Here is a 27,500-nt window from a genome sequence, read left to right on the forward strand (position 1 = left end):
GAGAGACGCTGCCTCCTGAGGAGACACACGAGGCATGAATTCATCTGCTGCATCCACACACGATGGACAGGATGGACACGATGGACACAAGTTTTCTTTTGCTTCGGTCACATTTTACTCTATGAAACAGAACCATCATGACTAGAAGTAGAGAGAACTAGAACATGTCTTTAGTGCAGAACAACAGTTAGAATGATAGAAATCATTAAAAAGAAAAGCTGAATTTTTTTGATTTATTTTACAAAAATTGGCAAACAATATGATCTATACATCCAACATGTTTCAAGTGTTACCAATGTAGGAAAAAGAGGAGGTTTTACGTTCTATATTCATTGAACTCTCCTCTCTTCTCTCCCCTCCCCTCATCTCCTCTCCTCTCCTCTCCCCTCCTCTCCCCTCTCTCCTCATCTCCTCTCCTCGTTCACTTCCTGAAGTTCAGTCAAAGTTTCTCTGATTTCTTGTCACGAGAACATGAAGAATATCTTTTGTGGTGAACTATCACGATTTTAAGCTTAGATTCGGCTTCTTTTCCTGACTGACTCGTGATGTGTTCAAGGGCCGTCAGAAAGATGAAAACCTCAGGTCGATGGACGGACTCACCCTGGAGGGCTGCAGGGCCGTGTAGATGGCCGTGTACGGGACCGACTGAGTCCTCATGGTGCTCAGCACCTGACCGATGACCTCATCTGAAAAACAAGCTTCATCCATTGAAACAATCCAGAAAATCACCACAAAACTTCACACCACAAACAAAGTACACACCTGTGTGTATTCATTCACTTCGTTTACAGTTTCCTTTCATTATAGGTCGATGTATTATTACTGATATGTTTCACATCTCATATTCATAATGATGCATCACCATTATGTTTATAATTCACATGCTGCACATTACATTCAGCGTCTTTCAATAAAACATCTTTAAAATACAGACAAGTGACAGATTAAAGGAGGAGAACCCTGATAACTGATCTCTGAATGGTCTGATATGAACACTCACCGTTTCCACTGAGAATCTCTTTAGCAGACATCAGATCAGCTCTGCAGGAGAGACGAGACAGTGAGACAGTGATGAAGAAGAAGAAGAAGCAGCAGCAGCAGCAGCAGCAGCAGAAGAAGAAGCAGCAGCAGCAGAAGAAGAAGAAGAAGAAGCAGAAGCAGCAGCAGAAGAAGAAGAAGCAGAAGCAGCAGAAGAAGAAGAAGAAGAAGCAGCAGCAGAAGAAGAAGAAGCAGAAGCAGCAGAAGAAGAAGAAGAAGCAGCAGCAGAAGAAGAAGAAGCAGAAGCAGCAGCAGCAGCAGAAGAAGAAACAGAAGAAGAAGAAGCAGCAGCAGCAGCAGCAGAAGAAGAAGCAGCAGCAGAAGAAGAAGAAGAAGAAGAAGCAGAAGCAGCAGCAGAAGAAGAAGAAGCAGAAGCAGCAGAAGAAGAAGAAGAAGCAGCAGCAGAAGAAGAAGAAGCAGAAGCAGCAGAAGAAGAAGAAGAAGCAGCAGCAGAAGAAGAAGAAGCAGAAGCAGCAGCAGAAGAAGAAGAAGCAGCAGCAGAAGAAGAAGAAGCAGAAGCAGCAGCAGAAGAAGAAGCAGAAGCAGCAGCAGCAGCAGCAGCAGCAGAAGAAGAAACAGAAGAAGAAGAAGAAGAAGAAACAGAAAAAGAAACAGAAGAAGCAGAAGAAGAAGAAACAGAAGAAGAAGAAGAAGAAGAAACAGAAGAAGAAGAAACAGAAGAAGAAACAGAAGAAGAAGAAGCAGCAGCAGCAGCAGCCAGAGAGAGAAACTACTACACAGCGATAGTCGGAGGAGTGGTTAGATATCCACTGAGCAGCAGCACAGTGACATCGTGGTTTGTTCTAGAAACACATGTTCTACTGAATACTGGAGGAGAACCATCGTCAGTAGAACTTTAAAACTGTCCGTACAGAACTTGTGCATGTGAACTCTGGCTCCGCTTTGCTTGCATCAGTCTATCTCCCCGGTGTCGGTGCACCTACCCGATGCCGTACGGCAGCCTGAACACCAGCAGGGCGGGCGAGGACGCGTTGAGCTTCAGCTGACTCAGCGTCTCAGGGTCCATGTACAGAGGGGAGGTTTCTAATTGGTCCTGCAGCTGACCAATCACTGCGTTGGAGGCGGGCCAGGAGACGGCGGGTAACACCAGAGGAGAGGACGAGGACATCAGTGCGCCCTGAGGCACAGGAGAGACCAAACATCTGTCAGTGACATGTGACCACACAGATGTTATAAAGGAAGCAAACACACGTTTAGTTGGTCTGTGTGTTTGTAAGTGAAGGTTTCACTTTGATTTATTGCTTCCTCTTCTGTTTACTTTAACACTTGTTTCTGGTCTGTTTGACTCTAGATGTTCCATAATGTACTAAATGAACATCATGCTGTATTGAAGAAGACTGTAAACTAGAGATTGAGACCATAAACTCATGTTTACAATGTTTACTGAGGGAATAAATCAAGAGAGAAGTAGAGTCATTTTAGACTAGACTTCTCTACAACCAGAGGAGTCGCCCCCTGGTGGACACTAGAGAGAATGCAGCTTTAACACGTGAAGCATCATCTCACCTCCAGGTTGGGGAAAGCCGTGTCCTGCTTGTTCCCAAAAGCTCCTCCATACATGGTGAAGTCCTCGATGCTCATCTGAGGACACGAGGAAAGACAATCTCAAAAAAGACAAAATAAGCAAAGAAAAATGTCTGTCACCATATTTTATTACCTCATCGCCCTAAAAAACAAACTAACTAAATCACGAGTGAGTGTGTGTGTGTGTGTGTGTGTGTGTGTGTGTGTGTGTGTGTGTGTGTGTGTGTGTGTGTGTGTGTGTGTGTGTGTGTACCTTGTCCTGCAGGAACAGCACCACGTTTCTCGGGCCTTCATTGAGAGCCGTCTCCAGGTAGGAGCTCAGCTGCTGCTGCCCAACGATGTGACCGGCTGCAGGAGGAGACGGACTCGGTCGGGAGACCCTGGAGGAGGAAGTACTCAGATCGTGTACATGTACAACATCAAGCCTTAAATACCTTAAAAGTAAACATGTGCTGCAGCATTTATACTAATACTATTTACGCTAACGTGTAAGAATCGTTATCCATACTACTGTTTTATATTATACTATTATTATTTTAGACATGATCTAAATTGCGCCTCCTTTTCCAAGGACGGCAACTGGAAATGAAATCTCCCCTCATTCCATTTTGTGAAACCAAAAATGGATAATTATTATTAGTTATAATTCTTTCTAATATTTTAGATCCTCATACAAATGTTAAAACCTTGTTTTTGTACAATATGTACCTCTGAGATGTAGTACAGTAAAAAGTACACTTTTAGATTTTTATTTTATTTATTCTTTTTATTTTATTCATTCATTTTATTTATTATTTTTATTTTATTTATTCTTTTTATTTCATTCATTCTTTATATTGTATTTACGTCCTTATGCTGCTGAATTCCCCTGTTGGACATCAATAACGGTCTCATCGAGTCTTTAAGTGGAGAACATTTGGTTGTGATTAAATGAATGAACTCACTGTAACACAATACTTCACCAACCAAACTGCTCATCCACCCGACACAACCACACAACAACACAACAACACAACACAACGGCTCGTCAGGTGAGGATTACCGGGGAATGATCGTGTTACGCTTCCTTCATTTAAATGTAAATAAAACCACAGACATGCACCCCAGCGGAGGCAGCTTTCGACTGGTATTCCAGAAGCTAACTTACACCGACTGACGCTCGGCTAACCGTTAACGTTAGCTTAAAAAGGCGGAGGCGGTTTGAACCGCTCCTGAGAGACGACAGGACGCCATAACTCCACCGTGACTCACCCTGCGCTCGTCCACAGAATGAGCGGCACCTGCTCGTCGCAATACGCCGAGTTCAACGCGTTCAACAAGGCGAGAAAAGCGGTGAACCGCGCGGAGACGCTGCGGAGGTGAAGCGTCCCTGTGGTCGCCATCTTTAGAATCTCCTTTGACAGCAGGTGACGTCGGGCGAAGTCACGTGACGTGACGTAACCGTGACGTGGAGGAGACGCTCCTCTGCACTCGATTTCACTGCAGCATCAAATACTGCAATACACGCAGTACGAGGTAGTACTTTATGAAGTACATTTCAATTTAATACACAAGTACTGTACAATTTGAGGTACATTTTATTCTACTTTATACATATATAATAATAATAATAATAATATACCAATATTGTATTTTTTACTTTATAAATTCAGATTATTAGTATTTATTAGATTATTAAAATGCCCATTTCATGCTACTTTATACAAATAATTCACTACATGTTGGTAACCAACATTGTACTTTTTACTCCACGATATTTATATGACAATATTAATAACTTTAGATTATTATTATTATTAAATAGATCATTAATACTCATTAGTGATGCTTACAATTACTTAAAGCAAATATTGTACTTTCTACTTCACTACATTTAGTTACTTTACAGATTCACATTAATAAAATATATATATATACATATGTATATATATATATATATATATATATATGTATATATATATATATATATATATATATATATATATATATATATATATGTATATATATATATATATATGTATATATATATACATATATATATGTATATATATATATATATATATATGTATATATATATATATATATATGTATATATATATATATATAAACTAAGCTAAGCTAACCAGCATTAGCTGCAACATTAAAGTGATGAACACATTAATATTATATACATTATTCTGACGTTTCTTACCACGAGTACTTTAAGTATTTGTTCATGCTAATGTGAATGTACTTTTACTTCAGTGATATTTTAAATGCAGTATTGCTATTTTTACGAAAGAGATCTGAGTACTTCTTCCAATGGTATTAAGTAACCAAGTACACACTGTACTACTGTAGGCTATAACTTTGAGGTACTTGTACTTTTCATTTTATGCTACTTCATACTTCTACTCCACAACAACTCAAGAGGGAAATGTTGTACTTTATACTACAATTACATTTATTCAACAGCTATTACGCAGGTACTGTACTTGATGCAAGGACAACTTGGTGGTACTTTGACTTCACATAGTATTTCCATTTAATGATACTCTAGACTTCTACTTCACTAACTATAATGGGATTGGGACGTGTTACGTTTCACAATACACAATTAAAATGTATAAAAGTTGAGTATTTATTGGCGTTCACATACAGTAGGAGAGAGAATCACATTAAGGCCGGAACATTCAGAAATCATCTCCGCTATAAAAGCCTGTGATTACAGAGGATATGTACATCTGTGACGGCAGCGATCCAAAGGTTCAATGCTTCATGTGGAGAAAAGAAAAGACGTCGTCTGATCACGGAGAGGGAACACGGAGAGGGAACACGGTGAGGGAACACGGAGAGGGAACACGGTGAGGGAACACGGAGAGGGAACACGGAGAGGGAACACGGTGAGGGAACACGGAGAGGGAACACGGAGAGGGAACACGGTGAGGGAACACGGTGAGGGAACACGGAGAGGGAACACGGAGAGGGAACACGGAGAGGGAACACGGAGAGGGAACACGGAGCGGGAACACGGTGAGGGAACACGGTGAGGGAACACGGTGAGGGAACACGGTGAGGGAACACGGTGAGGGAACACGGTGACAGACGATGGTGAAACAACCATCACTCTCTCTGCATGCTGCTTCTGATGAACGTTGACCAGCACAGCGCTGGTTCCCTTCATCACATCATTAATCATGAATCCCTCCATGTGTTCATGCACAGAGGAGCACCTTAAATACTGATATTGAGTATTTTATGGTGCGACGTTCTCCTCAAACAGGTTGATGCAACCTGAACACCGGACGACATCATTACCGTTTCATGAAATCCTCCGTTTTTAAATGTTATTTCTGCACCAACCGTGTCGTGTTTCTATCTTAACTTTCTATTACTTTGTTTTTGTGAGCCACATTCAAACGCTCCTAGCTTCATAATTGTAAATAATCTTAATTAGTATAAAATATATATATATATATATATATATATATATATATATATATATATGAACACGTTTAGACTTGTTCATAAGCCTACAATTCAAACAGGATAATGTCAAAATAATTAAGTGTAATTTATATACGGTTTTCAAACTCAAAATTAGTTCAAAGTAATGAAAAAATAAAAAATATGTATAATAAACATATATATATATATATATATATATATATATATATATATATATATATATATATATATATATATATATATATATATATATATATATATATATATATATATTGTGTCCGTATCTAAGAGAGAAAAAAAAATTGTTAATTTGGCAAATTCTCCTAAATCACTCGTACCAGCCACTTAAGAACAAACCAGAGTTTGTTTCCCTCATGAGGCGTATTGTTGGTGGCAGAGTCCACCATTCCCGCCCTGGGTTTCCCGTCCTGAAGCGACGCAGCAGCAGCGTCACCGTTTGTACTTTCATCTCATCGACTCTACAGCCGCTGGTTTAAGTCACTGCTAGTTCTATCACAGCAGCTCCTGCTGCTGATTCATATTCAAAGTGTTCCACTGGCGACACACAGGGTGGCTTTTATTGTGAAACAACCAAAGGAAACAGCGTGGACAAAGACCGTTTGTCAAAAATGCGTCGAGGAGTCATTTTTTTTAATGTTTTTTTTAAATATTACCGTGTGCAGCATGAAGTCAGACGACTGTTGCTGCTTATTGACACATTTCTTTATCAAAAACCACCTGAGTTTATTTGGCTGCAATGTCAACAGACGCTTCTCTTTTGCTGTATTTGTGATAAAAGTAGCTGCTCAACGAGTGTTTGCCGTCGTATCAAACCGATCTTGCTTAAAGGAAGTGAGATCCAACGACACAGCTGCAATTACCGCTAATCGACACAGGTGGCGCCAAAGAGAACCGAACGGAGATCTTTGAGACGGCAACTTCAAGGGTGAGGGAAAGATCACAGCTAGTAATAAAAATGTCCAAACATGAAGTGCAGATCGGTGACTCCGGTCGGCTGCATGAACAGTCCAGAAAGGACAAACTACTTCCTGCATTGGCACCGCTGGCTGGAATCGTCCACATCTATGAATGATAAAACAACCGGCAGGTGTGCTTCACGCCCCGCAAACCATCGAGATCTTCAAGGACCAGCTGGCTGCTTCCAGGTCAGGCAGCATCGATCGGTATGAATTCAAGTAATCGTCCATCAATCTGTCGGCTGAACATACGTTTCATCAGCAGTAATGGACGCTCACCGATAGTGATCCCACAAACGTTCCAGAGAGTGTGTGTGTGTGTGTGTGTGTGTGTGTGGACATCCGGTTTTAGAGGTTTTACCCTCGGTTTAGGGTAAAGGATCCTCGGTTTTGTTGGCTGTGAGGAGTGCAGCAACCAGGACCCAGGTCCCAGGACTCAGGACTCAGGACTCAGGACTCAGGACTCAGGACGTGGTCTGGACTTGTCCGTGGAGGGCCTCGGCCTGGACTTTCAGGCTCCGAAACTCCTCCTGGATGAAGTCGGTCAAGGTCTTCCTCATTTCCAACTGAAGGGAAAAAAGTAAAGAAAAGATGTTCTTCTTTTTCCAAAAGCAAAGACACACAGTTTAGTTCCAGCTCCTGAAATGAGAGGATTTGCTGATTTTCTTTGAGATGCATTTGAATATCGTTGGGTTTTGGATTGTTGGTCGGACAAAACGAGCCACTTTAAAAGACATTTTCTCCAATATTTTACTAGATTTTCTCGACAAATCAACCAATCGGGTATTTTTTCATTTTCATCATCGATTAATCCACAACCGATTAATCATTTGGTCTACAGAACATAAGCAAACAGTAGGAAAAAAACCAGATCAAAACCCAAAAGATATTACGTTTATTATCACAAAAGACTAAAAACATTTGAGAAACTTTAACGATGAATCGATTATCACAAACAGCTGAAAAGTCAGCGTGACGACGATGTTTCTGGCGACAAAATTGAATGTTTTGCTGCAAATCTTTCTCAGCCTCGAGATACATGTGTATGAAACACATTACATGAAACACAGCGACACCTGCAGTGTGATCCACACCCGTCTCACCTGGCTCTTGTTCTCGGCTCGGAGGGATTCCACGAGCTCTTTCAAGCTGAACGGCTTCCCCACCAGGACGGTGATTCTCTGGAAGAAGAGAAACACCCGGGTTCAGAGCAGCAACAAACATTTCATTGAAACACTGCTGGAGTCTGACGTCGGCGTTCCCACCTTGCCGGTCCGAGGAATGTAGGGCGTCACATTTGGCAGAACGTCATTCAACCCTGAGACAGAAGCAGAACACGCCACTACGTTTTCATTCTCTCTCCCCCTGTGTGGAGCGGACTCCATCTCTAACAAAGCGATGAATCAGCAGCAACATGTGGCGATGTCGCCGTACTCACCCACATGCCAGAGCGGCAGGATGATGGGATTAAGGGAGCACTCCGCTATGAGCCGACCAACGCCTGGAACACAAACAGGAAATGATCTGAACCACGATCAGTACCAACGCTCTACGTTCATCTTCACAAAGCTCTGATGCTGAACATCACTCTGTACAAACAGTCAAACTCATGCACTGTACTCACCCCACTTCAACCGGATGTATTCTTCAGTCATGTTGACTTTGCCTGTTAAATAAAAAAAGGAGAGAGGAAGTGTTAATCATCTCAGGAGGCAACCTCCGGTTCTTTAAAGTGAAGTCAGAGCTTCATGTGTTAGAGCTGCATTCTCTCTAGTGTCCACCAGGGGGCGACTCCTCTGGTTGTATAGAAGTCTAGTCTAAAATGACTCTACTTCTCTCTTGATTTATTCCCTCAGTAAACATTGTAAACATGAGTTTATGGTCTCAATCTCTAGTTTACAGTCTTCTTCAATACAGCATGATGTTCATTTAGTACATTATGCTCCATTTAGAGTCAAACAGACCATAAAGCAGGGGATGATTTAGGGGCGGGGCTACACGCTGATTGACAGGCCTCTACCAGAGACGTATACGGCGTCTCTACGTCACTCCTCCTCAGTCCAGATATGGTCACTTCCTGTTCACTGGTTGCAAAAAGCCAAGATGGCGACGGGCGAATCACCAAACTTGAGGCTTCATAACATCAGTCCACACACTGATGGCTGACGTCATGACGACTACGTCCACTTCTTATAAACAGACTGTGTTATTTCCACAACACTAAATCAAACAGCCACAGAGAAAGAAGACACGACAACAAGTAGAGTGAAATGTGAGGAGGAAGGTTGGAATACCTTCAGGAAAAATGTGCACCCAGTCTCCTCTGTTCATTTTCTCCAGGATGAAATCCATCCCTTTCTGGTAAACGCCGTCGCCTGCAGAGAACACGTCATAACGTGAGGCGTGAGATAAAGGTCCGGGGTTAATAACACAAACAGAGACTCACCTCTGCAGACCGGAACGCACTTTCCACGGCTGAAGAATCTGGAGTGCAGCTCTTTTGTGAAACAGATGTCCGACGCTGCCGGAGTCCTGCGCGGTTACAGAGAAACATCGTCAGCCGGGAACTTAAAAGCAAAACGAACGAGGTGTTGAAATTATAAAAACTCACCAGCGCATCTTGTTGAAGGTCCACAACTGTCTGAACTTCAGCACACCTGTCACAAACACGGGATTACTGTCACTGTGTCCTCTGACGCGTGGTTTCACAATGTGCGTCCGTTTCTTACCCCAGATGTGCGGGTCATCCATACAAGACTGGTGATTGGACAGAGTGATGAGGGGCGTGTCCGAGGGCCGCCGGTCTATCAGGTCCAACAGAACCTCGTGGTTGTGGACCGTCAAGCAGTTCATGTACTCTGAAGATTGGGAGGGAGAGAAAACGTGTGCGGAAGAAGTATTCAGATCTTTTACTGAAGTAAAACTACTTATACAACACTGGGAAAATACTCCACTACAAGTAAACGTTCTGCATTGAAAAACTGACAGATGTAAACGAGTGTTGTCAGCTAGACGTAGTTCAAGTAGTTAAAGTAAAGGAACACCTCCTCCTTCAGTTCATCACAAACATCAACAGAGACACGTGGTTGAACGTACTGGTCCAGAAGTAGGAATAGGAGCCCACCATCCCCATGATCAGTGAGCTGGAGATCCTCCACGCCAAAGCAGGGCATTGTGGGAACGGCCATCTGACCTCCAGGGGCATCACAGCGCTCCACAGACACTACATCCACACACACATGAACCTGGAACCAACACAAACACAACGAGGGTCAGCCAGAGCTGAGGGTCCGGGTCCAAGGGGCGCGATGCTTAGTTTACTGTCTGTGAAAAAAAACAAAAAAAACGGTTTAATTCCTTCAAATGTTTCTGGAAAGAGCTTTATTTATAAAGTCTATAAAAATAAAAAAATCTTAATTTTCTGTGCTAGATGCTCATTACATAAACAGTACTATGTTTTCTAAAATGACTTATTGTGGAAGAAGTACTCAGATCTTGTACTCAAGTAGAAGTACCACAGTGTAGAAATATTAAATAAAGGTTTATCTTAATCCATAATAATACAGCATCATGTTTTCTCTTTGGTTATATTGTGTATTATTAATCTGAATCTGCAAAGTAACGAAAGTTATAAAGAGGTAAAAAGTACAATATGTACCTCTGAGATGTAGTGGAGTAAAAGTACAGAGTAGCAGAACATGGAAATACTCGAGTAAAGTACAAGTATCTCAAAGTCGGTGGAGGACTGCGAGCTAAGGTCACAATCTTCTTCAGGGGTAACGATATGTTCAGCGGCTAGCTGTCGTTAGCCTGCAGGCTAGCTGTCGTTAGCCTGCAGGCTAGCTGACGTTAGCCTGGAAGCTAGCTGACGTTAGCCTGCAGGCTAGCTGACGTTAGCCTGCAGGCTAGCTGACGTTAGCCTGCAGGCTAGCTGACGTTAACCTGCTATCATCATTTTTCATTCATGACTGACACACAATTGTGATGTTTTAATAACATAAACACGTATTGTTTCGCTCTTAAATATACATATAATGTAGCGTGTCGTCTTCTCTAACATGTCTAGAGACTTTAATAACTTGGGAAATACAGAAATCATCACAAGATCAAATATTTACCTCTCCTCTATCCTGCTAAACAGGCAGCTGGTGGTCGACTCACCGACCCCGGAAGTGAAAGTCACCGCACAGAGTTGTGGGTATTGTGGTTTCTTTCAGGGAAGAAGCCTGTTTTAACGTAATAATGTTGAAGATTCGCTGCTTGCAGTGAGCACCGGTGTGCTTTTTCACTTGGTCTTCAGAGATTACAGCTTCTTAAATAATGTTTGTTCCATTTTATAGTTTTAAATGTAGTTCACGAGCCGGTTTCCGTGTTGAGGTCGTCATGACACGACGCATGCGCAGTAAAATGTGGTCCGCAATCTTATGTGGTTAAGTGGTAAGTAACAAAACTAAATACATACATATTTAAAAATGTATGAATATATTTTAAAATACACTTTAAATAAAATAGAAAAATTTAAAAATATGAAAACATATTTATATTTTTTTTATTATTTTTTGGTACATTTATTAGCATATCAAATAATTTGTTACCCTAAATAATGTAGTAGGAGCTGAAAGAATACCTGCTTTTATTGAGTAAGCAGTGTTACATCACATCCAGTCTAAAGGCACACAGGACAGGTGGTGTTGATGACCTGTGGCTATAAAAGCTTCATCGCTGTTATGGAACAAAAATCTTTTCAGTTTGTATTTTAACTGATTCTTTACAGATTATAGTGTCATCAGTAAACATGTCCAGCCTCACGTCCTGCTGTACAAACTAACAACAGTGCAGCTGTTGTCCTGTTCTTCACAGAACGAGTCCAGCAGGTCACCGGTTTACAGGTTACCAGAGTTTAAGGAATAACACCACAGCTGCGTTCCAGATCGCACACTTCTTCTCTTTACGTTGAGTACACCCTTACAGAGCGCTCACCGTTGCATGCACTGTGCCTTCAACTGTCGTCATGACATTGCAGGTTGAACGTTGACCCTCTTGCTCATATATCTGCTGTGCAGAGGATTGTGGGTCAGAATAGCTGGAGCAGCATGCTGCCTTGCATAATGCAAAAATACCCAGAACATCCCGGTACTTTAGACATACTGCATTTGAAGTACAATGTATTGGGACACACTAAATCTGTTTCTGTAAGAGCAATATATAAATACCACAACATTTGATTGTTAACTTCTCAAAATGGTTGACAGTTTAGCAACTTAAACTCTTAAAGTTTATCTTTTTTTTTCTTTTTCGCACAACTGCGGTCTTTCTCCTCGACACATGTGTGCTCAATGATCTCGATGTAAATGCTCTGATCAACAGAGATCTGTGAGCTTTCACTGCTTCCACACCTGCAGCCTGGAAGAGATCTGGAGTCAGGGTTCACAGCATGGCGATGGGTGCTTTAAATCAGGGCTGCTTTGGCCCACTAGGGGGCAGCAGACACACACACACACACACACACACACACACACACACACACACACACACACACACACACACACACACACACACACACACACACATCTGTCTTAACCAACCAGTGTCCCGATACTGAAATACACTTTGTTAATGTTTGAGGAACGTGCAGCTTGTAAGAGAAACGACGCCTGAAATAGTGAGTTATTAAAACTAGTTTCATGACACAATGTCAATAACTCAAAATGTGATGCAATGAAACCCTGATAGATTCTTCTTATTGTGCTTTAGTGGTTCAAATTACCAAACAAGTGATGAGTCCTCACGACACTAAACACGGGCAGAAATGGCAGATTCAAAACTTTATTTAAACCCTTTAATCAGACACTTTAGAATACATTAATTCATAATCTTTGGCATAGCTCGTAGTTTAAACCCATATTAAACCCATTCTCCACTGAATAGTACTAGATTCATTACATGACACTTTACAAACATCACAAGTAAAAGTGAGAAACGGCTCAGATCCCCTCCACCCAAAAACACACATGTATTCATAATTACGCGACATCTCAAAATCATACATTCATAAGTGTGCGTTTACGTTGTGACGTTACTCACAAACAGTGAGTGTAAACTCTTCGTTACAAAGGAGAATTAATTTATCCAATTAAATGTAAAATCACATTTAAGAATACAACAATTCATCACATTTCAGCACTTAGCACCCTAAAATGTGTCTCATGGTTTCCAGACTGGTCCTGACTGGTCCTGACTGGTCCTGACTGGTCCTGACTGGTCCTGACTGGTGGCCAGTCACGGACTCGTCATAACACTTGTGAGTTATTTCACCAGCTGGGTGCGAGCGTGTTCAGTCCCTTTAGTGCCACCTCAAACCCCAAAAAACAGGCCTGAGGGAGGAACAAAGGGATCAGGTGTTACAGGTGACGCTGTTTGCTATCAGGAAGTAAAGGAGTAGAAATACAAGTAATATATATATATATATATATTAGTATAATGTAGTAAGTAAAGATGTACCGCGTTGGCAGGGAAGGCTCGGAGAAAGACCGCATTGAATCCCTTATAGAGAGCTTTAGGTCCTTCTTCTCGGAGCAGCGTTCTCAAGACGTCGACCAAACCTCTGTACTTCCCTTCTGCAGCTACACACACACACACACACACACACACACACACACACACACACACACACACACACAAAGTTACAGCTACTATAAGGCACATTCCTCAAAATTGTAGTGAAGTACAATACTTGAATAAAGAGGCGTGTCTCTTTTCCTGACGCTGAGCTTCACGTTGACTCTCACCGGTCTGGAAGTTGGATTTGAGGACGTCGGGAGGAAGAGCGATCGTCCAGTTTAATATCCCCGCGATGCCGCCAGCCAGGAGGATCTTGGGAGTGCTGAGCTGAGAAACGCTAACGCACGAAGACACACACACACACACACACACACACACACGCACATTAAAAATCAAAGGTGAGGTTCACGGGACACAAAGAGACACTCTGAGTGCTTCAGATAAGCTTCATGGTTACTCACCTTTGACCCTCAGGGGTCAGGAAGTTTTTGAGGCATTCGTACGTCAGGAAGTACAGACCGTTAGAAGGCACGTCTAAAGAGAGAGAGAGAGAGAGAGAGAGAGAGAGAGAGAGAGAGAGAGAGAGAGAGAGACAGAGAGAGAGAGAGAGAGAGAGAGAGAGAGACAGAGAGAGAGAGAGAGAGAGAGAGACAGAGAGAGAGAGACAGAGAGAGAGAGAGAGAGAGAGAGACAGAGAGAGAGAGAGAGAGAGACAGAGAGAGAGATGTGTGAGGTGGTAATAATCCATGCTGCCCTTTGGATTATTATGATTATTCTCTGGACGTTACACAGTTACAGGTACCAACTGAGGACATTCACTGAGTTTACTGAGTCCATGTTATGCTACTTTATGTTTCTACTACACGTCATCTACATCTATTTCAATTACAATTACAACAATGCAGTACATTTGTACACCGTGGTAGTACTACTTTAACTTAAGTAAAAGATCTGAGTCCACACACACACACACACACACACACACACACACACACACACACAGAGAGACGTTTACCTCTGATGAGAGTCAGCACAGTCCCTTTGTACACACTGCGGATCCCCTGCTCCTTATAGAGCCGGACCGCACAGTCCACTGGACCCGCATACCTCGACTCTCCTCGGCTCGCCTGCACCTGGAAAACACACACATCTCAATACTTTCATTCATGTTTAATTAAAATATATATATATATATATATAGTATCAAGAAAGGACGAGACTCCAGCTCCTGACTGCTACGCTCACATCTCCAGAGGGGAAAGTACATTTACTCTCAAGTGCTGTACTTAAGTACACTTCTGAGGTACTTTCATGCCACTTATAATATAGTTTACTATATAAATATTGTACTTTTTATTCCACCACAGCAATTTGACAGGTTGGTACTAGTTGCTATACAAATTAAGATTTTTCAAGCTATTCATTTGTCATTTTTTATGCCAAAGAATTCAAGGTTCCAGCTTCCCAAATATGAGGACTCGCTGCTTTTAATTATCTTAACTATAATTTATTATTGGCAAAACAGACATAGTGGAGGCGTCACTTTGGGCTCTGGGTAAATATGACGACGTCACTATTTCCACTAAGAAGAAGAAAAAAACGGACTTAATGGGTAAAATAATCAGCGTGGAGACCAAACCTGCAGTAAACATTTGATCCTCTCTCCTGGAGCCACAATCACGGTGGTGAAGACGCCCGCCAGACAGCCGGACAGGAATATCTGAGTGTGCCTGAAGGCAAGGCAAGTTTATTTGTATAGCACATTTCAACAACAAGGCGATTCAAAGTGCTTCACATAAAACCATTAAAAGCATCAAAACATAATGCAAAAGAAAAGATTTAAAAACAATTAAGAACATTCATTGAAACATTAAAAACAGTCATTAAAACACTAAAAAGCTAAAAACAGAATAATAGTTGCAGTGCAGTTTAAGAAATAAAATACAGTAGTAAAATGCAGAACTTGATTAATATCTTGAATGTGGTTCAATCAAAGGCAGCAAACAGAGAAGTCTTCAGTCTGGATCTAAAGGAGCTGAGGGTCTCTGCAGACCTGCAGCTTTCTGGGACTTTGTTCCAGATATGTGGAGCAGAAGAACCGAACGCTGCTTCTCCATGTTTAGTTCTGACTCTGGGAACAGAAAGTAGACCGGTCCCAGACCACCTGAGGGGGTCGGGATGGTTCATAAGGTAGCAGCAGATCAGAGATGTATTTTGGCCCTAAACCATTCAGTGCTTTATAAACCAACAACAGGATTTTAAAGTCAATTCTTTGTTGGACAGGAAGCCAGTGAAGACCTCAGAACTGGAGTGATGTGATCCACTTTCTTGGTCTTAGTGAGGACTCGAGCTGCAGCGTTCTGGTTGACTTTTTACAGAGACCTGTGAACACACCGTTACAGTTGTCCAGTCTACTGAAGATAAATGTATGGACAAGCTTTGCTTTTTCCAAATCCTGTTGAGACATAAATCCTCTAATCCTTGATATGTTCTTCAGGTGATAGGAGGCTGATTTTGTGATTGTCTTGATGTGGCTGTTCAGGTTGAGGTCTGAATCCATAACTACACCTAGGTTTCTGGCTTTGTTTGTGGTTTTTAACATCAGTGATTGAAGCTGAGCGCTGACTTTCAATCGTTCATCCTTGGTACCAAAAACAATGACTTCTGTTTTATCTTTGTTTAATTGAAGAAAATTCTGGCACATCCAGTTGTTGATTTGTTCAATGCATTTAGCAGTCCCTGTATGGGATTATAGTCCCCTGGTGATATAGTTATGTAGATTTGTGTGTCGTCTGCATAATTATGATAACACACTTTGTTGTTTTCCATAATCTGAGCTAGTGGAAGCATGTAGATGTTGAACAGAAGAGGCCCCAGTATTGAACCTTGGGGAACACCACATGTCCTTTAGTCAGCTCTGATGTGTAATTATCTACAGACACAAAGTATTCTCTGTCCTTCAAGTAGGATTCAAACCAGTTGAGTGCTGTGCCAGAGAGTCCCACCCAGATGTTTAGTCTTTCTAGTAGTATGTCATGGTCGACCGTGTCGAATGCAGCACTGAGATCTAGTAATACTAAGACTGAAATTCTGCCATTGTCTGTGTTTAAGTGGATGTCGTTGAAAACCTGAACAAGAGCAGTTTCAGTACTGTGGTGCTGTCGAAAGCCTGACTGGAAGACATCAAAACTGTTATTTACAGCCAAGAAGTTCTTCAGTTATTGAAAAACCGCTTTTTCAATTATTTTACTTAAAAATGGGAGGTTTGATATTGGCCTATAATTTTTCATTGTTGCGGAGTCTAAATTAGCCTTCTTTAGGAGTGGTTTCATAACTGCAGTTTTTAGGGCTTGTGGGAAGACACCTGAGAGAAGGGATGTGTTTACAATCTGAAACAGATCAGTGGTCAAGCAGCTCGAAATATTTTTGAAAAAGTGTGTTGGTAGAATATCCAAGCAGCAGGAGGATGACTTCAGATGTTGAATAATGTCTTCTAGGCTTCTAAGGTCGATTGAATGAAATTGTGTCATGATATTTGAATGGATGTTATTCAGAGATGGAGACAACACATACCCTGTGGTTGGTGTGGAGGCACTGACTGCTTGTCTAATCTTCTGAATTTTGTCAGTAAAAAAGGAGGCAAATTGATTGCATGCCCAGGAGGACTGGAGCTCAGCAGCTACTGACACTGGAGGGTTTGTTAGCCGGTCGACGGTAGCAAATAAAGTGCGTGTATTGTTATTGTTTTTGGTTATGATGTCAGAGAAGAAGGACTGCCTTGCATTTCTAAGTTCCAAATTATAATTGCGAAGTCTCTCTTTATAGATGTCACAGTGAACCTGCGCTCAGCTTTCCAACATTCTGTTTTCTCTATTCTGACCAGCGTAGCATTTCTCCAAGGAGATCTTTGCTTCCCCGAGACAACCTTCACTTTAGTGGGTGCAATGGCATCAATAACATGTTTAACTTTAGAATTGAAGCTATCTACAAGCTCATTGACTGGGATGCAAGAGAGGGCTGGTGTGGAGGAGAACTTCTGAATAAACAGTTCACTGGTGTTCTCAGAGATGTAACGCTTTGTCACAACCTCGGTTTGGACATTTGTGTGCAAGGAGATTGCACTCTCAAAGAAAACACAGAAATGATAAGAGAGTGCAACATCAGTCACAGCAACCTTGGAAGTGTTTACACCCTTGGTGACGATCAGGTCCAGAGTGTGCCCTCTGTTGTGGGTGGGTCCTGTCACATGCTGAGTCAGATCATAGTTTTCAAGGACACCACATAGTTCTATAGACCCTCTGTCCTGGGGATTATCAACATGGATATTAAAACAATAACAACACAGTCAAAATCAATACAGATTATAGACAGCAGTTCAGTAAACTCATCAAAGAAGGTTGCACAGTATTTAGGTGGTCTGTAAATGTTTAGGAATAAAGCTTGAGTGGAATTCAGAGCCACATATTCAAAAGAGTTAAAATGACCAAAGGACATCTGCTTGCATTGAAGAGAATCATTAAATAAAATAGCAACTCCACCTCCTCTCTTATGCGCTCTTGTTTCACTCATGAAACTGAAGTTGTGAGGCGTTGATTCAATAAGAACAGCTGCACTGTTATCTTGGTTTAACCATGTTTCAGTTCAAAACAAAATGTCCAGTTTGTGCCTAACAATAAAATCATTTATTAAAAATGTTTTTCCTGATAGAGACCTGACATTTAATAAAGCTAAGTTTAATGTGGTTAGAGATGAATGTGATTAGAGATGAAGAGAAAAGAAACGAGAGCTGAAGCTGAACTAAAGAACCAGGAGATAGCCGCGCCCTTTCACGTTATGAATCATCACTGCTTGGATGAAAATGATTGATTCGAGCAGCTTTAAAAGACGCCACCTTCAAGAAATCACTATGAAATTCACAGTGAGGCTGTTCTTTGAACTAAATGCTAAACGTCAGCATGCTAACATGCTAACAGAACGGACATTTACCATTCAAATAAGTGAAGCAGGACGGTCAGATCGGCGGCCATTTTTATGTGTACCGTCGCCATTGCGACTGTTGTAGGCGGCTAAATTCCGACCTCACTAAAACAGCGGAGTAGAAACGTTACGAAGCGCAGAGAGCCAGAGTTAATGAGTAACATTCAACAACTAGAGCTTCATCCACAAAGAACATTGCTGTGACCAGTGTAGCATTAAAGCATGGTGGAATTAGAAAGCTAACACGAGCTAACTAGCGAACAGATAGCTATTTAATTAGCTTGCTTATTCTGCCATGTGGATGTACAGTCAGCTACACTGGGAACAGAAAACAGCTGGCTGGTGGCAAGCTCCCATAAAGGACAAGCTGACGTTAGCCTACCAAGCTAACTAGCCAGCCGTCCCTCTCCGGAGCTGCGTCCGCTCACTTCATCATTTTCTTTTGTACTAGTCAGAGGACCACGGAAAACAGATCAATGTCTGCTCTATTCCTAGTCTATTTCTATGTGGGCTAATGCCATCCCTTGTTAAACAAGCTAAAAAAAACCCCATAGAATTATTTCCAAGAAACCTTTAAATTACTTTTCGTGTGATTCTTTCTGGAGAAACTCAGTTGTACAGATCTGTCGACTAAGAATTTGACGCTAGCGGTCTGTGGCCTTGAGCATTGTCTTTTACATCTCTGTGTATCTGTTGGAATACTTTCTCTAAAGGCCAGTGGAGGGAGTGAACAGCTGATGGAAAAACAACTTTCAACGTGTTTATCCTCTAGAACTTAACAGAAGACATATGCGCATGGAGCGATGCCAGGTAGGAGGAGGAGGAGGAGGAGGAGGAGGAGGCATTGTTAAATACAAGAACTAGAAACCCTTCTGTGTTGCTCAATTTTTAGATGGAATGTAACAGGGTGAAACAAAAACACATGATTGGTTGACGCTTTGCAGCATTGGAGCACTTAAAAAAAAGTGAACGAGACCAGATCAACCTCTGTATACCATGTGACACGACCTCAGACCAGATCAACCTCTGTATACCATGTGACACGACCTCAGACCAGATCAACCTCTGTATACCATGTGACACGACCTCAGACCAGATCAACCTCTGTATACCATGTGACACGACCTCAGACCAGATCAACCTCTTTATACCAGATCAACCTCTGTATACCATGTGACACGACCTCAGACCAGATCAACCTCTTTATACCATGTGACACGACCTCAGGAGGCTTCCATTAAAAAATGACTTTTCAGTCGAACGTAGTGTGAACGCAGCATTACATCTCCAGCACGTGTGTCATTGCCACATACATACATAGAGAACACAGACGGGGTCGAAATAAAAGCAGCTGATGACAGGGTGTGTGTGTGTGTGTGTGTGTGTGTGTGTGTGTGTGTGTGTGGGGTGTCAGGGTAACATGAGGAAAGGGTTGTGGAGGTGGGGGGGGGTGTTGCCTCCCATAGACGAATGGTAGCAGAGGGGAGGGCGACGGAGGAATGGTTATATATAGAGCTCGTATTCTAGGTATTACAAACACACTGTAAAAGAAACACTCAAACAACTGTGTGTGTGTGTGTGTGTGTGTGTGTGTGTGTGTGTGTGTGTGTGTGGCTTTACTTACGTTAGGGGTTTGTCAGGGTCCGTCTGCTGGAGCTGTTTACCCAGGCCGAACCCAAAGAAACTGATGGCCATCATAGGAGCCACGCCCGCCAGGGGAGCCCCCATACCTTTATAGAGGCCGAGGATACCCTGGACACACACACACACACACACACACACACACACACACACACACACACACACACACATTAATCATCTAAAGCTAATGTACGGCAAGACTTTCTTGTTTTTTTTATGGATGTTTTCAATTTGCACATAAAAAACCTGAGAACATGAGTACATGAGATGTGTGTGCAGCGATGAGGTAGATAAACAAACAAATAATTGTATGTTAAGACAAGTATGTTATTAAAGTGACAATTGTGTATTTATTCAGATTTTGTTTTGCAGATTTTCAGGACTTAACTAACACACTTTAATAAGTAGTGTGTGTGTGTGTGTGTGTGTGTGTGTGTGTGTGTGTGTGTGCGTGTGTGTTCACCTCTTTGGATACGGTCTTGCGGAAGCAGTCATACGCTCCTGTGTAGATCACATACTGAGCACAGGAGACTTTGGGCTGCGTCTGTAGCCTCACCTGGAGAACAGAATTTAATTAGAAAGGTCAGCTACACACACACACACACACACACACACACTCACACACTCACACACACACACACACACACACACACACACACACACACACACACACACACACACACACACACACACACACATCTCTGGCCATGTGTTCTGAGGGGAGGATTGTTGAGACATGAGATAAGAGAAACACCCGCTGATAACGAATAAACAGGGTGTTGTGAGTGTCTGACAGTTAACAGTGAGAGTCAACAAGCTCACAATCACCTGAATGACTCACACTAAACATAAACATAATAAACATAAAATACACAATTATTAGCGTCACAGAAGGTCACGATGTAATGCACGTAATGTGAGAAGTGACATCAGACTGAGGTCGGTTACACACAGTGGATGATGAGAAACTTTTTTTGTTCCTGGTAGAACCTTTCAGAGGGTTCTACATAGAACCCAACGTAAATGTTTTTCCTATGAGGACAAGATGAAGAAACCATTTCACATTTTAAAGTTCTTTCTCAAAAATGAGAAAAAAGGGTACCGAGAACCATCTGGGAAAGGGCCCACATAGAACCCTCTATGAAAGGTTCTACAGCGAACCCTTCTTTGGTGTAATGGTTCAACCCAGAACCTTCTGTGGAGGTTCTATCCAGAACTTTTCCATCTTCTTAAGGTGCTTCCAGGGGGTTTTACCAAGAACATTTTTCTATTCCAAGTTTTTTTTTTAATCTAGAACCCATACAGGGGGTTATACTAAGAACCATTTTATATTACTAGAGGTTTCACCTAGAACCAACCCTGGGGGTTCTACCAAGAACCCTTTTATATTCCCAGAGGTTTAATCTAGAACCCACCCAGGGGTTTCTAACGAGAGCAGCTTTGTATTCTAAGGGTTTCATCTAGAACCCACCCAGGGGGTTCTACCCAGGAGCAGGTTATTATTCCAAGGGGTTTAATCTAGAACCCACCCAGGGGGTTCTAACGAGAACACTTTTATATTTCAAGGGTTTCAGCTAGAACCCAACCAGGGGGTTTCGTTTCTACCATGAACCCTTTCATATTCCCAGGGGTTTTATCTAGAACCCACCCAGAGTTTCTAACAAAAACACTTTCATATTCCAAGGGCTTCATCTAGATGTAGGACCCTAAAGGGCCGGGCCTCTTTTATCCAAAAAGGGTTCATTGAATGAAAAGGGTTCTTAACCCTTAATGAGTTTTTGTACCAGAGCCACTTTTTCATAGTTTCAAGAACCCCCATTTTTGTTGTGTCTTTACCGTAAGAATGAGAAACAATCTTAGCTCTTAGAACACTGTTTTGAGGGACATCTTTAGCTCCTATATCAGGGTGGCTGCTCTCCCAGCACCAGAGGAACCTTGACTGATGTAAGTGTTCAGTGATGAGTCGAATGCTGTTAGCAACAGACAACACAAACAGCTCTTAACCAAAAAATGGAAGAAAACACGGACAAATGAACCAACAGTAAAGTCATGTTAGTTAAGTGAACTCGTTCACCAGAACACAAAGAACCAGTGAGAGCTGCTGACTCTAACATCTCCACAACAATCACAAACACTTACACATCCCCACTCAACTCCTCACTTACATATACACTGAACACTTTAATAACAGGCTTGGTTTAACATACTCTTAATGTCTATGTTTGTTTCACATATCTTATTGTTTTTTTATGTCGTATACTTTTGCACTGTGTTTATTGTCACGCATCAATCATCAAGCCAAATTCAGTGTATGTGGAAAACGTACTTGGCAATAAACCATTAACAATAAACCCAGAATCACAAATGATAAACCAGTAACGTTATCAAAAGGCTAATCCAGGAGGACAAAGGATAAACCAGTAATGTCAGGATAAAGGCTAACCCAATAGCACAAAGGCTAACATAGTCAGGTTAGCACAAAGGCTAACCCAGTAGCAAAAAGGATAAACTAGTAGCAAAAAGGATAAACCAGTAATGTTTGGATAAAGGCTAACCCAGTAACGATAGCACAAAGACTAAACCAGTAGCACAAATGCTAACCAAAGACTAAACCAGTGGCACAAATGCTAACCAAAGACTAAACCAGTGGCACAAATGCTAACCCAGTAACGATAGCACAAAGGCTAAACCGGTAGCACAAAACACACCCACTGAGCCGAAGAAGTCAATTCAAATCTTCCATTTTGCTTGTGTTTATATGATTGTGACGTGTAACAGAGGGGTTTATTTATTCTTATATTACTAAACAAAATGCTTGTAGCAAACTTAGCAAACTTAGCAAACTCGCCGCTCTCCGGGATGTGAACGCAAACAGGAAACCGGTCAGAGCTCTTTATTCCTAAGAGTCTGTGTAGAAGGACCGATGGTGTTTCCTACCAGAGACCCTTGTGTCGGCCTCCTGAGGGAACCACACAACAGATAGTATTCGAGGAATGACATGGACAGTTATGCTATAAATAGAAATGTCATAAAAACCCCTCAACTGAAATGTTTTCTCCTCACTTCACCGCTCTGAACATATGAAGCTTTTCTGTCGTGAGCTGGTCTCAGTCGTGATGAGGTGAATATTGTTTAAAGACAACTTCAACATTTTGAATGAACTTACAGACTTTGAATCTCAAATGATGCAAGAATCTGTCAGTCCTCACTTATCATCAGAGCTGGGAAAATAAGTGAAATCATTGATCAGTCGATCATATGAATATAATATTAATCAGCAGCTGTTTTTTGTGAATCCAACGCAATTTGATGAATTTCTTTCAACAGAAATTATAAACATTATCTAGTTCCAGCGTCTTAAATGTGAAGATCTGCTGCTTTTATCTTTTTTAACATGATTGGAAACTGAAGAGTTTTGTCTTCGAGACAATTTTAAGACGTCACTTTTGGAATCCAGGAAATTGTGATGGGAAGGTTTCACTATTTTCTGACATTTCATAACTATAGTATAAATGATGAATCGGTAAGAGTAATCAGTAGATTCAAATACAATGTGAACATAATAATATAACAATAACAGTTATTGTACTGGTGTCTGTCAGCATCCTTAAGTTAAACCAGCAACCAGATTACAAGCAGGAAACTCTTGAATATCTTAGATTTTTCATTGTTTGTCGGAAAAAACACACAAATCGAAGAGTTTGAGCTCTGGGAGAATATTACAGGTATTTATGACAATCTGTCATAAATGTGTCACCTTTTTAATTAGAACTACAAACTGCCCTCAAACTACAGACTATACATCCCCCTTGAAGAATGTAATGCTTTGTTATGTTGTTGTTTTTAAAGATCCTTGTAACTGTTTTTAATTCATTTTTTTATTGTGTTGTTATATATATATATACATATATATATATATATATATATATATATATATATATATATATATATATATATATATGTATATATATATGTTCTGTATCTGCATATAATAACCACATTTGAACCACATCACCTCTTTCTGATACTTAATCTTAACTCTAATCGATGGTAGTAAAATAAAGTGTAATAGTTTAATAGTAACTTCTCCTTTATAAATAGCCTGATCTAACACCATCACTACCACACACACACACACACACACACACACACACACACACACACACACACACACACACACACACACACTCTTCAACCTCCTCCTTTATCTCTAGGAGCTGTCTCGCGGACCTTTGGTGACATTATAAGCTGATTTATCGATAATCTCCTGAACACCTTCATCGGATCACCTGACTTTTCCCTCCGTGAATCTCTACAAGAAACCGAAACTACATGATGTCTGAACCATGTTAGTGAAGTCCCCTTATACAGTATATACATATATATATATGTATGTATGTATGTATGTATGTATGTATGTATGTATGTATATATGTATGTATATATATATGTATATATATATGTATATATATATATATATATATATATATATATACATATATATATATATATATATAGATACACGTGTATACTAGTATTATACAGTATATTATATGCACAGTGAGTCACCTTGATGGTGTCCAGCGGGTGTCCCGCCAGCAGCAGACACGCTCCGGCGACCCCTCCGGCCACGAAGTTCTTGAGCGGAGAAACTCTTCCCTCGTCCCCCATCCTCACCTCCGCATGGCCACAAGAAGCACACAGCGGGACCGCGGTCCGCTTCACACCGACCTGTCTGCCTGTCTCTCTGTCTGTCTGTCTGTCTGTCTCTGTCTCTCTGACTGTCTCTCTGTCTGTCTGTCTGTCGCCACGTTGACTTTGCGGACTTCGCCCTCAGAGCGGAGAGCTGACCGAGAGATAGTTTTACTGTAAACAAGGAGTACTTATACCTATAAACTGTACACTAATCTGTGTGTATTTATACACAACAAATGTTTACTCTACTCTCTAAAGACAACGGCACTAAATACCGACTGGAACATCCAAACAGCGACATCTGGCGGTGATACAAGTACACTTACAAGTATTGTACTTAGGTACAATATTGAGGTACTTTTACTTTACTCAAGTTTTTCCATTTTATGCTACTTTATACTCATACTCCACATATTGGAAACCAATATTGCGCTTTTACTCCACGACATTCATATGACAACATTAGTAATAATTTGCTGATTATGATTATTAATACACGATATTAGTTTATTCCAGTAATATAATATACTATTTAGTGTTTTTACTTACAGATACAGAGTATTTCATTTTAATGTGACTCTTCATGACTTAATCAGAAGATGTGAGTACTTCTTCTACCACTGCCTGCACTCAATGGTGGAAGTAACTAAGTACATTTACTCAACTAAAGGGCAAGTACCAGTGCATTCTACTTGAGTATTTCCATTGTATGCTATTTTTAAAGCCTATATTGTACTTTTTACTGTACTACATCTCAGAGTTAAATGATGTACTTTGTACTCCACTCCTCTACTATGTTAGTAATAAACTGAAGGACGAAGTATTCCTTCCAGTAATCCAGAAACATCATATATAATAGTAACAACATATTTGTTATATTTAGCTGATAAAACTTTTACGTTAGTAATATTTGAATACTGGACTGTTACTTGTATTGCAGTATTTTCACAGTGTGGTATCCGTACTTTTACTTAAATAAAATATCTGAATACTTCTTCACGCCCTGTTTATCAGTATATTTCTGTACTGTGTTTTGTAACTAGTTTCAATAAAGCACAACAAAAAAACAAAAAGAATCCGGCGCCCCCATTCTGCGTCATCAACAAGCGCGCGAGCAGCGCAGCAGCGGGACCGTTTGTACGGGAACAGCGGAGGACTTTTTGCATTTAAACAAAGCGAATGAAGAGTTTGAGTGATCCGACTGTCCAGTAGTCGGGTCCTCTGCTCTGCTGCAGCCCGAGGAGACCAAGACGTGAGCGTTCAAACGTGAGTCAGAGTCCGATAGTATTTGTTGTTAAACAACTACTTAGCGCTCAGGTTAGCTAGCGTTACTTTAGCCTCACGTCACGTCCGGGTCCTCTGGCCGCGCTACACTGTTGTTGTTGTTGTTGTTGTTGTTGTTGTTGTTGTTGTTGTTTGTTAAAGCCTCACTCACCGTGGTTACATGTTGTTATGTGTGTCAGGCAGCGTGCCGCCATGTCGCAGAGAAAGAGGCTGTCCAACACACAGAGCTCCTCCCAGAGCAAGGTGAGTGTACACGAACACGTTCTTAGTTATGATATATATATATATATATATATATATATATATATATATATATATATATATATATATATATATATATATATATATATACATACGTCTTGGGTCCATATTTACTTCCTGTCAGCTGATGACGTTTACATTCACATACTGTAAACAAATACAAACTATGTTCCTCATGGTGACAGCTTCAAGCTGCCAACGATATTTTATTAACCGTCATGTTCAACAAAGTAAAACAGGAAGTAGTCACACTGGACAAGCTGTAGCCCTCTGCCATATGAGTAATATACATATATATATATATATATATATACACACACACACACACACACACACACACACACACACACACACACACACACACACACACAGTGGTGTTGTGGGCTACCACACCGTGACGTTGTGTTCTTTTGTTTTGAAGAGGTCGTCGGGCGCCTCAGTGGCTCAGGAGGAAAATGAGGACTCAACCTTCACCCAGCCGAGTACGTCCCAGGTCCAACGAGGGATGGAGAAGCTCACACCTGCACAGGTCGACCAAAAGGTAAGAGACACACACACACACACACACACACACACACACACACACACACACACACACATTTCAGATAGTTACAAAAGCACATTTTCTCTCCTTTGTTGGTGGATTGTTCACACTCCTTTCTTTGCCGTGTTGTAGACAGCTGAGGTGGTGCAGTACTTCTTGGTGAAGGACCAAAAGAAGATTCCGGTGCGGCGAGCAGGTACAGCCTCATGAGTTCACAACATTCACAGGTTCATCAGCCGTCTCTCAGTCGGATCTAAGACCAACGGTTGTGATGCTAAAGGCTCCTTGAATATCAGATAGAGAGTACAATGTGTGTTTTCAGATCTGGTGAAACACGTGGTGAAGGAGTACAGAACCATTTACCCTGAGATCATGAAGAGAGTGTCGCGCACCTTTGACCAGGTGAGAGGATCAGCAGCAACGCTGGAATCATGATTAGAGAAACAAGTCAGTGTCACCATGTTGCTCCTCCTCCACGGGTTCAAACAGGTCTTCGGCCTCAAAATGATTGAAATCGACGCCAAGAATCA

The 27,500-nt window shown here is 41.3% G+C and overlaps 4 protein-coding genes across 6 annotated transcripts in view; 1 reads left to right on the forward strand and 3 right to left on the reverse strand.

The window, feature by feature from the left end:
• Positions 1-3,972, reverse strand: part of atp6ap1a (ATPase H+ transporting accessory protein 1a) — a 7,821-nt gene extending 3,849 nt beyond the window's left edge. The window contains exons 1-7 of the mRNA XM_068710484.1: positions 3,835-3,972; positions 2,837-2,963; positions 2,566-2,640; positions 1,983-2,176; positions 1,001-1,041; positions 601-686; positions 1-15 (exon numbers count right to left, since the gene is read on the reverse strand). The exon at positions 1-15 is cut by the window's left edge and continues 135 nt beyond it. Coding sequence (XP_068566585.1) covers positions 1-15; positions 601-686; positions 1,001-1,041; positions 1,983-2,176; positions 2,566-2,640; positions 2,837-2,963; positions 3,835-3,965 — 669 coding nt within the window. The 5' untranslated portion in view covers positions 3,966-3,972. The remainder of the gene's footprint in view (positions 16-600; positions 687-1,000; positions 1,042-1,982; positions 2,177-2,565; positions 2,641-2,836; positions 2,964-3,834) is intronic.
• Positions 3,973-6,649: 2,677 nt separating this feature from the next.
• On the reverse strand, positions 6,650-11,190 carry tafazzin (tafazzin, phospholipid-lysophospholipid transacylase). Of its 2 annotated transcripts, XM_068710485.1 has the most exons (11): positions 11,126-11,190; positions 10,104-10,331; positions 9,737-9,865; positions 9,619-9,664; positions 9,454-9,539; positions 9,302-9,382; positions 8,632-8,673; positions 8,446-8,508; positions 8,273-8,325; positions 8,111-8,188; positions 6,650-7,573 (listed from the first exon to the last, which is right to left on the reverse strand). In XM_068710485.1, the coding sequence occupies exons 2-11, from the start codon at positions 10,210-10,212 to the stop codon at positions 7,472-7,474; spliced, it is 789 nt and encodes a 262-aa protein (XP_068566586.1). In that variant the 5' UTR covers positions 10,213-10,331; positions 11,126-11,190; the 3' UTR covers positions 6,650-7,471. The 2 variants fall into 2 exon arrangements, with proteins under 2 accessions (XP_068566586.1, XP_068566588.1); XM_068710487.1 differs by lacking the exon at positions 11,126-11,190 and having other exon boundaries at positions 10,132-10,216.
• Positions 11,191-12,819: 1,629 nt separating this feature from the next.
• On the reverse strand, positions 12,820-25,129 carry si:dkey-150i13.2 (mitochondrial carnitine/acylcarnitine carrier protein). The gene is made up of 9 exons (XM_068710493.1): positions 24,756-25,129; positions 20,650-20,742; positions 20,170-20,297; positions 15,208-15,298; positions 14,584-14,701; positions 14,030-14,102; positions 13,796-13,905; positions 13,509-13,630; positions 12,820-13,381 (listed from the first exon to the last, which is right to left on the reverse strand). The coding sequence occupies exons 1-9, from the start codon at positions 24,855-24,857 to the stop codon at positions 13,319-13,321; spliced, it is 900 nt and encodes a 299-aa protein (XP_068566594.1). The 5' UTR covers positions 24,858-25,129; the 3' UTR covers positions 12,820-13,318.
• An 844-nt stretch (positions 25,130-25,973) lies between these two features.
• Positions 25,974-27,500, forward strand: part of ndnl2 (necdin-like 2) — a 3,173-nt gene continuing 1,646 nt past the window's right edge. Inside the window, exons 1-6 of one of the 2 annotated variants that reach the window (XM_068710494.1) lie at positions 25,974-26,147; positions 26,345-26,408; positions 26,848-26,967; positions 27,103-27,166; positions 27,293-27,372; positions 27,460-27,500. The exon at positions 27,460-27,500 is cut by the window's right edge and continues 54 nt beyond it. In XM_068710494.1, the coding sequence (XP_068566595.1) occupies positions 26,358-26,408; positions 26,848-26,967; positions 27,103-27,166; positions 27,293-27,372; positions 27,460-27,500 (356 nt within the window). In that variant the 5' untranslated portion in view covers positions 25,974-26,147; positions 26,345-26,357. The remainder of the gene's footprint in view (positions 26,148-26,344; positions 26,409-26,847; positions 26,968-27,102; positions 27,167-27,292; positions 27,373-27,459) is intronic. The other variant, XM_068710496.1, reaches the window with a different exon arrangement.

This window comes from Cebidichthys violaceus, unplaced genomic scaffold, assembly GCF_023349555.1.
Source record: "Cebidichthys violaceus isolate CVI_PGR_0920_01 unplaced genomic scaffold, fCebVio1.0.p SCAF_157, whole genome shotgun sequence".
Taxonomy (NCBI): domain Eukaryota; kingdom Metazoa; phylum Chordata; class Actinopteri; order Perciformes; family Stichaeidae; genus Cebidichthys; species Cebidichthys violaceus.

Bases quoted from the DNA above. Each gene is read 5' to 3' on its own strand.
- tafazzin (XM_068710485.1), bottom strand. From the start codon at position 10,212: ATGCCCCTGGAGGTCAGATGGCCGTTCCCACAATGCCCTGCTTTGGCG. The intron at 9,866-10,103 runs GTACGTTCAACC...CCCAATCTTCAG, and splicing joins CTATTCCTACTTCTGGACCA to AGTACATGAACTGCTTGACG. The intron at 8,509-8,631 runs GTGAGTACAGTG...TTTGTGTTCCAG, and splicing joins ATACATCCGGTTGAAGTGGG to GCGTTGGTCGGCTCATAGCG.
- si:dkey-150i13.2 (XM_068710493.1), bottom strand. From the start codon at position 24,857: ATGGGGGACGAGGGAAGAGTTTCTCCGCTCAAGAACTTCGTGGCCGGA. The intron at 15,299-20,169 runs GTAAGTAAAGCC...CCTTGCCTTCAG, and splicing joins GACCCTGACAAACCCCTAAC to GCACACTCAGATATTCCTGT. The intron at 13,631-13,795 runs GTGAGAGTCAAC...GTGTGTGTGTAG, and splicing joins CAAATCCAACTTCCAGACCG to CTGCAGAAGGGAAGTACAGA.